Here is a 13,903-nt window from a genome sequence, read left to right as displayed (position 1 = left end):
AAGAAACCCAAAAGTAAAATATAAAGTGAACCCATAAACAAAAAAACTTTGGTTCTCCACTGGTTAATCTGTGTTATTCTTTCCAGGACACCCGGGTTTGAATCTTGTATGAGGCAATTATTAATCTTTTTGTTTCGTTTTTTTTTTCTATTTTTGTTTTTTTTTCTTTAATGTAAAACCCATTTAGGGTTACAACAAAACAAACCCATAAAAAAAAAACAGCAGAGAACAAGTGAACACCAGTCATCAGCGGCGCCTCCATCTTCAGCGACCACCTCCGCTTGCTCCGGTCGTCCTCCTTTGCCGACAGTCGTCCACCTTCAGTGAAAGCATAGGTCTTTCCCATCTCTTGACTTTAAGCAATTAAGATGTTAATTTGGGTATGATTTGATTTCATAATAAGTTAAGAGTATTTAAAACAGGGATTGAATTTTAGTTTATCTTTTACATCAACAAAGAAATTTGGGGTTTGTGTTCTAGATTAATTTAATGATTTGAAACTATTAAAATTTTGACTTTTGATTTAATTGAGTTGAGAATTTGAGTAGGGTTGAAAACTTTGATCTTGAAAGACCCGAATTTTTTGTATCGTACCTTTATTATGTGATGAATCTTACTTGATCTGAACTGTCGAACCGACTCAAATTTTTTTATGTTTAATCATATGAAATTGGAGTATCTAAAAAAGTAAACCCAGTGAAAAAAATTATTGGACTCGTGGGGACTCGCGACTGAACGCATAGGCCTAAGGCTAGTTACGGCGTAATTATGCTTCGTTCAACTTTATGATCTATGACCGCCTCTTTCAACATGTCCAGCTCAGCACCCGTCCGGACCCAACGAAAACCGTAAAAACTTCCAGCTCATCATTTCTTTGACCATTCCGTATCCCCTGTACCCGCCCACACTCGATCTTTCCTCCCTTTAATATCACTTTTCATCGGTCGACACTACAAACGCACGCTAAATTCTCTCTCTCTCTCTCTAGCTGTACAACTAAAAGATCTGTAAAATCTCCCCAAAATCTCTCGTTAAGGTCAGTTTTCCAGATTCTATACACTTTTAGCACTACGATTACGTCTTTTAATCCGTTAGTTGTTCCTTTATTCACTGTAAATGCATTTGAATTCATTAGATCTGTTTGTTTACGAAGCAATTCGCATGTTAATTGATGTTTTGATTCAGTTTTTATGCGATACGTTTGTTGAATTTGATTGACGTGTTCGCGATTGATGAATTTGTAAGGATCGTGTAAATGTTGATTGATTATTGTGGTTATGAAGCAATTCGGATGTTAATTGATGTTTTGGTTCAGTTTTTATGCTCTGTGTGTGTTGAATTGATGAGTTTGTGTTGATAATTGTAAGGATCGTGTAAATGTTTGCTGATTTGAGTGTTTTGATGTGGTTAGGGTTTTGATTTGGACAGAAATGGGGAGTCGGTTGAAGGAGGATGAGAGGAATGAAAGAGCTATACGGAATCTTCTGAAACTTCCTGAGAATCGGAGGTGTATTAACTGCAATAGTTTGGTACTGTGTCTACTTTTTTCTGATATTTTGTCAGGTTTTGTACTCATTTGATGCATCAGGTATATAATTTTGATGATAAACTATTTGCATCCTTTTTACTGAAGTCTGTAGTTTCTGTAAATAGTTTATTACTACTTCAAAACTAGAAATGATTAAGAATGTATGCTGTCATGGTAGTAAATTTGAGGACAATTTCTAGTGAGTTGTATGAGGTATTGTAGTAGAAGTCTGAATTGCAATATGGATTTCTAATTGTGGGATGTAGGTGAGTCATGAGTGGTAATATCATCATGCTTATCATATTTGGCTATTTGTGAGTTAGTGTACGTAATTGAACCGTCTTTCTGAATTTTAGGCTTGTTCTGTATATGTGGTACCAGTTAGTTGGTTATGTACTGATCTGTCTTAAAATTCTATAGAGGCCATGCTATCTTTAAAGTGAGTTAGATGATGCTGAACTTTTTTGGCCTTCACGATGTTAGAATTTTTTAATTGACTTTTGAGCTCAAGTAATTAAGTAAAAGTATGGGGATTAATGATTATTTGATCTTTTGGTGATGGCATGCTTCTTAAAGTTGTGTACACATTACTTTTGAGCACTTATTACTTTTGAGCTTTATGCATGCTAAATAATGTGGTTGGTAGGCTGGAGTGATGTTAGTGTGTACACTAATGTCTACTTAGCCAACATGTTAAATTTGGTTGTGCTTAGTGATATCATAAATTTTGGCTTTGGTTTTAACTTAATCAAAACATAGCTACAGAAATGTTGACACTGATCTTAGTGCGTCCTGCATTCCAACTAAGCTGAGTATAAGTTTCTTTTTATTGGTGTTACGTTTAGCTATAATTTGGTATGACTATAAAAGTTGACTGAAATATAACGAGAAATCTTGATTTTATACTTATAGTATGTTCTATTCATTTCTTTAACAGGGACCTCAGTATGTATGCACAAGCTTTTGGACATTTGTTTGCACAACTTGCAGTGGCATACAGTGAGTTTTAACTTTCTATGGTTGAAAAATAAATTTCATATCTCTAGGGGATGAAAGTTTTAGTTAAAAAGGTTACTTAAACCGGGTTGAACTTAATTCATGCCTGTATATCATAATATGTATTTCACTTTTCTACAGCCGCGAATTCACGCACCGGGTAAAATCTGTGTCGATGGCCAAATTTACTACACAAGAAGTTAGCGCCCTTCAAGGAGGAGGAAATGCGGTATTGTGGTTGCATAAATGCTTATTTGAATATTTTAGGGACAATTGACTTTGTTTTATTAAGGCCACTGTATATTGAAACTTATTGGCCACCGAAATATACTAAATCCGGCTAAAAACATGCGTGATGCTATAACATTTAAAAGCCTATAGTCTTTTTACATTGAATCTTTGCTTAACTGTATATTGAAACTTATTGGCCACTCAAATATACTAAATTCGGCTAAAAACATGCGTGATGCTATAATATTTAAAAGCAAATTGTCTTTTTACGTTGAGTCTTTGCTTATTGATAGCCCGATACATTGAATCATTGATATTATTGTCTTGTAATAAATTTAATGGGCATGTTTGTCATTATGCATGCTCTTAAGCCAGATTTGGTATAAGCAAAATTGGATGCGTCAGCGTATCTGGATAGTTGGATGACCCATAAAGCGGTTTCAAACTTTCAATATATGGGTGGCTGACTGGCTTCTACATACGTTACCAAATTGAATAATTGGTTTACCGTGAGCTATAATCTACATAAATCTGCCAAGTTTGACTTTGACTTCTTTTAATTGCAAGAATAGAGTGCCAAGGAGATTTATTTTAAAGAATGGGATGCACAACGTCAATCCTATCCTGACAGCAGGTATATGGCTGTGAATAAAATGCGATGCTTTTCTCTATTAGAAACTGTAATTTTGACATTTTCTCTTATATGCAGTAATGTTGAGAGACTTCGTGACTTCATTAAGCATGTCTATGTTGATAGAAGATATTCTGGTGAGAGAAGCTTTGACAAGCCTCCAAGGGCAAAAACGGTATCCCACCTAATCTTTAAACAAATCAACCCTTAATGTATGCCTTCAATATCTGGGGTATAACTCAAATAAACATACCTAATTCACATTTGGGATCTATAATTATTAAATGTGGATAACACCTGAATTAAAGTTTTCATTGAATAATCAGAGTCTAATACGATTGCTAAAATTACTCTCTTTTAGCAATAATCAAATATTTGGATAAAAAGAATTGGAAGGTTTTATCCATTATTAAACACACTTTGTGCAAAGTTCAACCCGAGTAACCTATTTGTCCCATTGAACCTTTTCGGTTCATTTAAAAAAAAGAACTTATGATGTGATCATTAGCAAATGGGTTCAAATAGCCCTCTCCAGTAGTTATTGATGGTTTTCTGGAAAGAGATTTAAGTGTTTTTGTAATTAGTAGTTTTAAGTTCTGTATCATGTAATGTTATTTAAATTTGGATGCATTTGCATATCAAACAGGGGGAATCAGAAGGTTCTAGGAGCCCACCTTACGAGAACGAGCGGCGTTACAGTGATAGGCCTAGTCCCGGTGGAAGAAGTGATGGAAGTTCTAGAAACAGTTATGATGAAAGACGTAGTCCCGGGTATGACCCAGATTTCAGAAAAAGCCCAGCTCGGCCCGATATTGTTAATGATTGGCGACGAGAAGATAGATTTGGGAATGGAAAAAAATCTGATGATGGGAAAGTTTCTGATGGAGGCTTTAAGGTTGAAGGTAGGTCTCCTGATCACCAAAGAAATACAAGTATATCGAGCCCCCCGATAGTTAGGCCCGTTAGGGATATATTGGGGGAGAGTGTTTCTCCTCTTCGGGTTATAGAACCTCCAAAAGCTAATGGTTCAAGGCCAGCAGATGGTTCGTTTCAAACACAGGTAACCGATTTTTATTCATCAAGTTTTATGTTAAATTTGTAATGTTTTGTTTTCGTATATGTTTTTCTTGTTTGCTCACTTCATTATAACTTATGCGGCAAAAATATGCATTTAAATTGAAGGTGGGTCAAAAAGGGTGGTTTTTGGTATGGATCTAAATTTATTAAAAGGGTGTACCTATTTGCACACTCATTTGCCTATTGGCACACCAAAAAGGTGTTTTTTGTCCTATATGCACACCCTGCAGTGTCGAGCTATGGCCAAAGCGCGGCGTTTTGGTCTGGTCAACCAGACAAAGACTGACGGGTCTGTTGACCGGACCAAAACGCCGAGCTTTGGCCGCGTTTTGGTCCTGTCAACCAGACAAAAGACTGATACCCGGTCTGGTTGACACGACCAAAACGCGGCCAAAGCTCGGCGTTTTGGTCCGGTCAACAGACCCGTCAGACACCCGTCAGTCTTTGTCTGGTTGACCGGACCAAAACGCCACGCTTTGGCCACAGCTCGACACTACAGAGTATGCACATAGGACAAAAAACACCTTTTTGGGTTGGCTATCTACACACTTGGTGTGTAGATAGTTTAAGCCTATTAAAAACTTTAGATAAGTACTTTGTCAAATACAATTATAAAAATCACATTATTTCAATAGTACTATATATATATATAGAGAGAGAGAGAGAAAGTATAATGTACTTCAAGGCTTAACCTACATTAACATACATGACAAAAAATATAACGTGCGTTATTATCATAGAACGTGCGTGATTATAGTCTCATGCGTGATTATGTGGTCCCATGCGTGATTATGTGGTCCCATGCGTGATTATACCCCTGATCCAACGGTTACCATTGTCTCCTACGTGATGTATGATAAGGCTTTTTGTATGTTAACCTTACTCTATATATATATATATATATTTTATAAAATTGATGGTTTTGGAAGTTTTATGCATTAACAAACATATGGCGACTTCGAACCCATTATATTGTAAGATACATATATTTCAATTCAAGTCCCTTTTCTTAATCTGTCAGAATAAAGGCATCTATATTGATCCGTTCACAAGTAAATTGTTCGAAATTGCCATCTTTAGTTTATACTGCTTTTGTGGCCTTTGCCAATCACCATGTTCTTTTGAGTTGCAAACTCGCCATGTACAAGAGGCACACACATCTGACAAGTTTTTAGTGAAAAAATCTCACTTCAGCTGTGCCTCATATACAACTCGCGCCTCATGTAGCAAAAAGCGCAGACCCTGGCGTCAAAGTGCGCCTTGCGCCCGAGGCACGCTTTTTTAAAACCAAGGTTGCAAACGCATATAAAGCAAGTGTAGATTTGTTCTTACAGTATACAAGTTTTCTTCTCATTAAATGCAATTGCGGTGATTATAACATGTTTTAAGTATTTAACTACAAGCTTCTATTGTTGTTTTTTTGTTTACAGGTTTATGCTTGTTTCTTCGTCTTAATGTCTTCCAACATATATTAAAGCTTATGTTAAAATTTGTTTCTGATCGCAGAGAACCGCTTCTTCCAGTATTTTAGCATCATCTAGTGGGAATCCAACAGAACTCAGAACCGAAACTTCATTAATTGATTTTGATGCCGACCCTGAACCACCTTCAACCGCCCCGGGCCCACAAACACAACAAACTGCTCCCGCTCCTGTTCCAGTTGTGGCACAACCAACAGTATCATCAAATGATAATTGGGCCAGTTTTGATTCATCTCCTGTAATACAACCTACTCAATCTCTTCCGTCAAGTTCTAACTTGCTTGATGTACTTTCTGAGCTATCAGTTCCTGCATCTGGTAATAGTCCAGTAGTTGCTAGCACACAAATGCCACCTGCACCTGCAGTTACACAACCATCAGCGTTTAATGCATTTGGTAGTTCTGTTGACGGAGGCCAGTGGCAAAATGTGCCTGGTCAGCAAAATTTTGTTCCTGCTACTAGTATTCAGCCTCCTATCACATCATTCAGTCAGGTTAGTGGTGGTTATCTAAAAAATTAGTTTTAGCTACCTTGAGTGCTTTTTTTACAAATCACGGTCCATCCTGCTCAATGGATAAATGAATAAGAAACCAAGGTCCATCCTGCGAATCACATTGTTTTCTCTTGGTGTATTCTTTGACATGTTATAAGTAACTGATTTAATTTTACTTACTATGAAAGGAGTACATATGATAATAGTGTTTTAAAATGTTCTCCTCCCTAAGTATGATATAATGATCATAGGGCTTGTAGCCTAGATGTATCAAAGTGTGATGGAAGGGTGCCCCTTCATGAAGTTGAGGGTTCAAGTCATTTGGTGGACAACAGTTTAGATTTACGAGTAGGATTAGTGGGTGTGTGAGTCAGCGTTCAAAAAAAGTAAGGAAAAGAAAGTATGATATAATGAAAGCTAGAAAGATATATATGAAATTTTGTACTTTTGGAAAGATATTCCCTATATATCATTACAATAATAAACGAATTATCTAAATAAATGGTTTAGGAGATTCTACGCTTTAAGAAGAGTGAATTGCAAGTTTTGTCCTTTATCTTTAGGCCATTTTGCAAGTTTTGTCCTTTATGTTTAAATTTGACGAGTTTTGTCCTTTATGTTTAAAAATCAAGCACGTTTTACCCTTTGGGCCTTAAAAATCAAGCACGTTTTGTCCTTTATGTTTAAAAATCAAGCACGTTTTGTCCTTTATGTTTAAAAAATCAAGCATGTTTTGTCCTTAAAAATCAAGCACGTTTTGCCCCAAAGGGTAAAACGTGCTTGATTTTTAAACATAAAGGACAAAACTCGTCAAATTTAAACATAAAGGACAAAACTTGCAAAATGGCCTAAAGATAAAGGACAAAACTTGCAATTCACTCCTTTAAGAATATGATAGTTTTAGTGTTTTGAAAGGGTAAGCATGGTATTAGTAGGAAAGCTAGAAGGATATATATGGAATTATGAATGATAGAAAGGATATATATGATTATATGAAGTTACCTTTATATTATTACAATAACAATCATACTATATAAATAAAATGTTTAGGGGATTACGCTTTAAAAATAGGCTTTGGACAACTTTCAACTTGTTCCCCATTTATTTTTTTTTATCTGACCTGTTTTGAGATAAAAACAGCCCGGATCAACCCATTATTATAGGTAACTAGTTTGAATTTTCCATCTGTTGTTTTTCACTTCTTTGTATCGTGATTTGTTCCACATTATTTTTACAATTTTGTTTTCCTTGCAACTTCTTGCAGCCATGGAATACCTCTAGTGGAGATACTCAAATACCTTCTAGTGCTCCAAGTGCAGATTCTCAAGTCACATCCACCATTGAGGTTAAACCTGCTGCCAAAAAAGAACTACCTGCGGTAATGGCGCATATTTTTTGACTGCTGTATCTTGTTTTTTTTTTTTTTTTCATTTTATTGTATCTATTTGCTTATTTAGTATGGGTCAAAATCAATGTTAAAAAAACCGGTTCAAACCGGCTGGTTGAACCATTCGGTAGAACCGGTTAAACCGCCCGGTACACCCGGTTGCACTGAACCGCTCGGTACACCTGGTTGAACCACCCGATACACCCGGTTGAACCGTTTCTGACCAAATCCGGTACAGTATAAAAACCGGATTTCAAAGCATTGGTTGAAATTGCTACCTCTAGTTATTAGATTTTATTTATATTTTTTTTGACTTTGGTGGTGTGTGTACAGGATTTATTTACTTCAAGTTATTCACCATTCACTGCTCAGGGTGCAGGCTGGTACCCTGCTCCACAATATGGCATGGGATACAATATGCAGTATAATCTTCCTCAGGTTTGATTGATGCAACTTACCACATTAACATCATTTTTTGTTGGTAACTTAGTATATGATAGTTCCGTGTCATAATATACATGTAAATTGAATATTTGAACGGTATATGAACTACATAGATATTGATAATGACAACCTAATATTTTAGAGATAGACCTACTTTCTTAGATAACCAGCAACTCTCTTAGCGATGATGCTCATTCTCTCTCTCTCACACACACACACACATTGTATACATCATTCTAAATTTATAGCATCATATTTACCGTTAACACTAATTTATCATATTTAATCATTGGTTTTAAAAAGTGTGAGGCGCTTCAAAGCAAGAGCTTCACATACGTGAGGTTTTGCTCTATGTGTAAGTACAACCAAATAAGCTTTATGTACAACACAAATGTGGATCTCTCTCGTCTTTTTTACAGATCCGCCCTCTTCATTAAGTAAATCATTCATAAGCACTTCATCCTTTTGGTCGTTTTTTACATATCAGCCTCCTCCAGATCCTAATTTTGACCCACATGTGCAAGAAGCACTGTCTTGAGACCTTGAAGCGTTTTTCAACCGCCACACATACACGCTTTAAAAAATGCATATCTAACCAATAAAACACTAATGTTGCTTTTCTGTAATAATATTAGTCATTTGCATTCGTCTAACATATTGTTTCTGAGATTTGTGATGCTACAAAATTAATTGTGTTTTTTTTTTAATTGTAGCAGCCTGTGCCATCTTTTATACAGCCATCGAAGTCATCAAATCCATTTGATCTCAATGAATCACCTTCAGTTCAAGCTACGACAGTAAGTCTTTTTTTTTTTTTTTTAAATTATTATTGGTTGAGCATCAAGTTTAATCACCATGAATCTATTTTCTTGGAAGGAAAATTTTAACGGATTTAACACATTTTAATTCTTGTAATCTATTGTTAAAATATGAGTTTCTCACATTGGTTGTCTAGGTCAAGAAAGCAGCATGCGTGTATTTTTTTAATTTAATCTTTTAAAACCAGTAAATATATCATTCAATATGATTTATCTGTTTTGTAGTTCCCTTCAATGGCTCCGTTACAAACTGCTTTACCAAACACCGGACCGCCATCTGGCATGCAGCAAACCTTGGGCCTGGGTACTCCTGCACCAACATGGATGACCCACCAATCCATGCCGCCCCCAGGCCCATCATATGGATCATCAATGCCTTCGGGTACTGTCATACCTTCTTCGTTTTCTTGTGCTTCTTAAATCCCATGGCATAGGTGCAATTCTAAGACAGACATTTAACTATGACTGGGTCGGTTTGGGTTACTTTTAAACTCATTCGTCAAAAAAAAAAAAAAAGATGAAAAAGTAACTAGTCAAATGAGTTGAAAGGTGACCAGTTTATTTTGAATGCATACATCCTCCAAAATCTAACTTATAATAAAAGACTACAAATAATGCCACATGTCATTTTTTCCTTCAACCTCATAAATTTTATTTATATTTATTTAATAAATTTCTTTTAATATTAATATTAATTAATAACCAATATATAGATATCACTTATTTTTATCTTTATCTTTATCTAAAATTAATAAATAACTTTAATTTTACAATTTAGACCATTTGTTTTTTACTTTTAACTCAAAGTTTTTCATCTTTTGCAAATTTAATCCCAACTCTTTTTTATTTTCAATATTGGTCCACATACTTTTCATTTTTCTCAAGTTTTTCGTTTCGTTCTAATTTTTTTTACTTAACGCACCGCAACGTGCGTGTGGGTTTCAACATTTTTTCGTATATTTTTTCCCGTTTGACTGGCCCATCGCGTCACATCTATTTTTTGCGTTTGGCAAGTTCATCCAACATGCGGGTCCTGGATGGACTTAGTTATTTTTTTCTGTGTTTTACGTTTCGGTTTAATTTCTCAGCTACGAGCGTGCATGATTCAAAGATTTTACGTCCACTTTTCGCTCGGTGTTATTTTTTTCCCGTTTTTTGATTATTTTGTTTTTTTACGAGTTTTTACTGTGTTGGTGTTCCCTGACAATGGTATAGTATTGCTACTATTTAACACACTTTATGACAACCGCTATATATCTAATATCTAACTTATAATAAAAGACTCCAAATGATGCCACATGTCATTCTCTCATTCAACCTTATAAATTTTATTTATATTTGTTTAATAAATTTATTTTAATATTAATATTAATTAATAACCAATATATAGGTATCACATATTTTTATCTTTATCTTTATCTAAAATTAATAAATAACTTCAATTTTGCAATTTAGACCCTTTGATTTTTACTTTTAACCCAAAGTTTTTCATCTTTTGCAATTTAATCCCAACTCTTTTTTATTTTCAATTTTGGTCAACCATACTTTTCATCATTCCCAGGTTTTTCGTCTCGTTCTAAATTTTGTGAGTCAACATACTGCAACGTGCGTGTGGGGTTCAACATTTTTACATATATTTTTTCCTGGTTGACTGGCCCGTCGCGTCACATCTATTTTTCTGCGTTTGACAAGTTTGTCCAACACGCGGGTCCCATATGGACTTAGTTATTTTTTTCTATGTTTTACGTTTCTGTTTAATTTCTCAGCAACGGGCGTGCGTGATTCAAAGATTTTACGTCTGCTTTTCGTCCGGCGTTATTTTTTCCCGTTTTTATTTATTTTGTTTTTACGAGCTTTTCCGGTGTTGGTGGTCGCTGACAATGGTATAGTATTGCTACTACTTAACACAGTTTTATGACAACCGCTGCAACGCAGGGGCTTAATACTAGTTGCTTTATAAAAATAAGAAATATTAGTGTAACTATTGCTTTTGTAATAATGTATAATGCAGTAGTTTTATACTTTTTTATATAAAAAAGATTAAGAATTAAATAGGAAAAGTGTTTTCTTGTCAACCTGATCTGTTCAACCCAGCTCAATTATGGGACCCATTTTTTCTTAACCACCTAGCATGCCAACTTTACTCGCAATACCATAATTCGGATCATATCTAAAACATGTTTTTTTTGTTTACATTAGGTCCTTTCATGGGACAAGTACCTCCAAACACCCCACCCCAACCCAGGTAATATTCTCTTGCCTCGTTTATTTTTTTTTTGTGTTTTTATGACTGTCAGAACCTGTTACTGTTACTGGTAAACATACGGGACCCTACCGATACAGTGCCAGCCAATGGGATCGGATCAGAGGAAACACAATAATTTGTTTGACTACAAATGGGTTGATTTGGCTTATTCTATCTCTAAGGGGTCAAGCGGGTAAAATTTTGAATTCAGCTAAAAGTGAATTGGGTCGAAAGGCATCGTGAATTGTTAAAACGAGAAAAAAAGTGAGATTATTTTTTTCAACAAGTTTCCCTATCTTGTTTTAAACCCACCAGATTTACTCGTTTTATGTTTTGACCTAGGGGTGTCATTTTCTAATACGGACATGATCAGGTTTTGGATTGTCATATATAATATTGAGTTAAATGCCATTTTAGTCCCTGTGGTTTGGACCATTTTGCCAGTTTAGCCCAAATGTTTCATTTTTTGCATGTGGGTCCAAAAAGGTTTCACTATTGCCATTTTAGTCCACTGGGTTAACTTCATCCATTTTTTATGTTGATGAGAAGGGCGATTCTGTCATTTATATGGCCGAATTGCCCTTCTAGTTAACAAAATTACATATAAAATGAGCGAATTGTCCTTCTCGTTGACAGAAAAAATGGATGAAGTTAATCCAGTTGACTAAAATGGCAACGGCGAAACATTTTTGGACCCACAGGTGAAAAATGAAACCTTTGGACTAAACTGGCAAAATGACCTGAACCACAGTGACTAATGGCATTTAACTCTATAACTAGAATTACGACCCGCCGCAATGCGGCGGGGATTCTTTAGTTATAACTAAGTCGATTTAGGACGCGCACGTTATGTTGGATCTGTCAAACATGAAAAAATAGACGATGTAAAAACGTTCACCCACACACGCACATTGCGTCGTGTTAACTCGCAAAATTTAGAACGAAATGTAAAAACGCTAAACCAAAGACGCACGTTGCGATGTGTTAAGTCACAAAATTTAGAACGAAGCATAAAGCGAAAAATTTGCGGAAAATGAAAACTATAAAGGACCAAAGTTGAAAGTAAAAAAAATTGTGAGGATAGATTGCAAAAGATAGAAAGTTTAGTGTTAAAAGTAAAAAAAAACAAATAGTTTTGGGTTAAAAGTAATTTATGAAATACTTTTGGGTGAAAAGTAAAAAAATCATTTTTTTTTGTAAAACCCCCAAAGCCAAGGTTACAACAACCATATGCATAACCATTTTTTCTTTGGAAAACCCCCAAAGCCAAGATTACAACACATAAGTAAAAAAAATCAAAGTGGTTAGATCGCAAAAGATGGGAACTTTTGAATTAGAAGTAAAAAATCAAATTAATCAAAGGGGTTAAGTTATCAAAGATTAAAATTTTAAACTTAAATTGTCAAATATTAAAACTTTAGGGTTAAAAAGGAAACAAAGATTAAAAATTTTAAACTTAAATTGTCAAAGAATAAAACTTTAGGGTAAATTGTCAAGATTAAAACTTTAGGGTTAAAAAGGAAACAAAGATAGAAGTTTAAACTTAAATTGTCAAACTTTAAAACTTTAGGGTTGAAAAGGAAAATTACCTTTTTTTTTTTAAAGACTCCCAAAGCTTACATTACAACACATATATGCATAGTTGGGTTGCTTCTTTATAGTGTTTAATATTTTATTAAACATGATATGTTTGGGTTGATCTGTTTAACCTCGTTTATATAAACACACGTCAACGCCCCAATAACCCATTTATTTAAGCACCGAGACCAACCTGTTCCCAAACACTGTTTAACACGCTTACAACTTGATCACACAACCTGCCAACTCATTAACCCGTTTAAATAAAATGGTTAAATGGATCGTATTCGGGTTACACAATTTCAAGTGTTTCCGGGTTTGGGTTAAACAATCTTAATGGTTGATGTCATTTGACACGAATAAATACACGGGTCGTGCTCGGGTTCAACAATTCACCCTTTAAACAAAGGCCAAGTAATTAAAGAATTTTCACTGCATCTTATTCACAGGCCACAAGTAGGAAACTTTGGATACGATATGACGTCCTTTGGTTCGTTGAGTAATACAAATCAACAACAGAGTGGATTATATGCTGCGGCTGCTACACCAAACACCTCTTCTAACCCATTTGGGTAAATATAAAGGCAAAATCGCTATAAACATCTCATGAATATTCAAGGAGTATGCAAAATCATCTAATTTGCTTGCCCCTGAAACATTAAAGGATTTTTTTTGTCCCATAGTCGTCGGTTTGTTGTAGATTTGTATTTATCGACTTCACCTGTCGGTAAAATTAGGTTCGTGTTTTTGGGGCACTTGAGTAAGTTAAGGGGTGTCTTATGTAAAAATCAAAAGTGGATGATGTCGATTTTACGGCTTTTTTTTTTTTTTTCTGAATTTTGTTTGCTTCTATTTCTTGATAAGTTGTATTATAGTTTTTAGACTTGATTTATATTTAGCTGTTGTCTTGTTCTTTTTTGTTGTATTGCATTCTTTTTTTATTTGGGTTGATAAATAAATGATTTGCTTCTTTTTGCTTTATCTTTTGTAATGT

The 13,903-nt window shown here is 34.9% G+C and overlaps 1 protein-coding gene across 3 annotated transcripts; it reads left to right on the top strand.

The window, feature by feature from the left end:
- The first annotated feature begins 897 nt into the window (after positions 1-897).
- LOC110928598 (probable ADP-ribosylation factor GTPase-activating protein AGD14) lies at positions 898-13,827 on the top strand. 3 transcript variants are annotated; one of them, XM_022171621.2, is made up of 14 exons: positions 898-1,036; positions 1,412-1,529; positions 2,466-2,527; positions 2,666-2,753; positions 3,328-3,389; positions 3,465-3,561; positions 4,033-4,446; positions 5,970-6,437; positions 7,702-7,815; positions 8,158-8,262; positions 8,985-9,065; positions 9,312-9,468; positions 11,286-11,331; positions 13,359-13,827. In XM_022171621.2, the coding sequence occupies exons 2-14, from the start codon at positions 1,431-1,433 to the stop codon at positions 13,483-13,485; spliced, it is 1,920 nt and encodes a 639-aa protein (XP_022027313.1). In that variant the 5' UTR covers positions 898-1,036; positions 1,412-1,430; the 3' UTR covers positions 13,486-13,827. The 3 variants fall into 3 exon arrangements, with proteins under 3 accessions (XP_022027313.1, XP_022027311.1, XP_022027312.1); XM_022171619.2 differs by having other exon boundaries at positions 8,982-9,065; XM_022171620.2 differs by having other exon boundaries at positions 980-1,036; positions 1,429-1,529; positions 8,982-9,065.
- Positions 13,828-13,903: the final 76 nt, after the last annotated feature.

This window comes from Helianthus annuus, chromosome 3, assembly GCF_002127325.2.
Source record: "Helianthus annuus cultivar XRQ/B chromosome 3, HanXRQr2.0-SUNRISE, whole genome shotgun sequence".
Lineage (NCBI taxonomy): Eukaryota > Viridiplantae > Streptophyta > Magnoliopsida > Asterales > Asteraceae > Helianthus > Helianthus annuus.
This window is presented reverse-complemented; position numbering and strand designations above follow the sequence as displayed.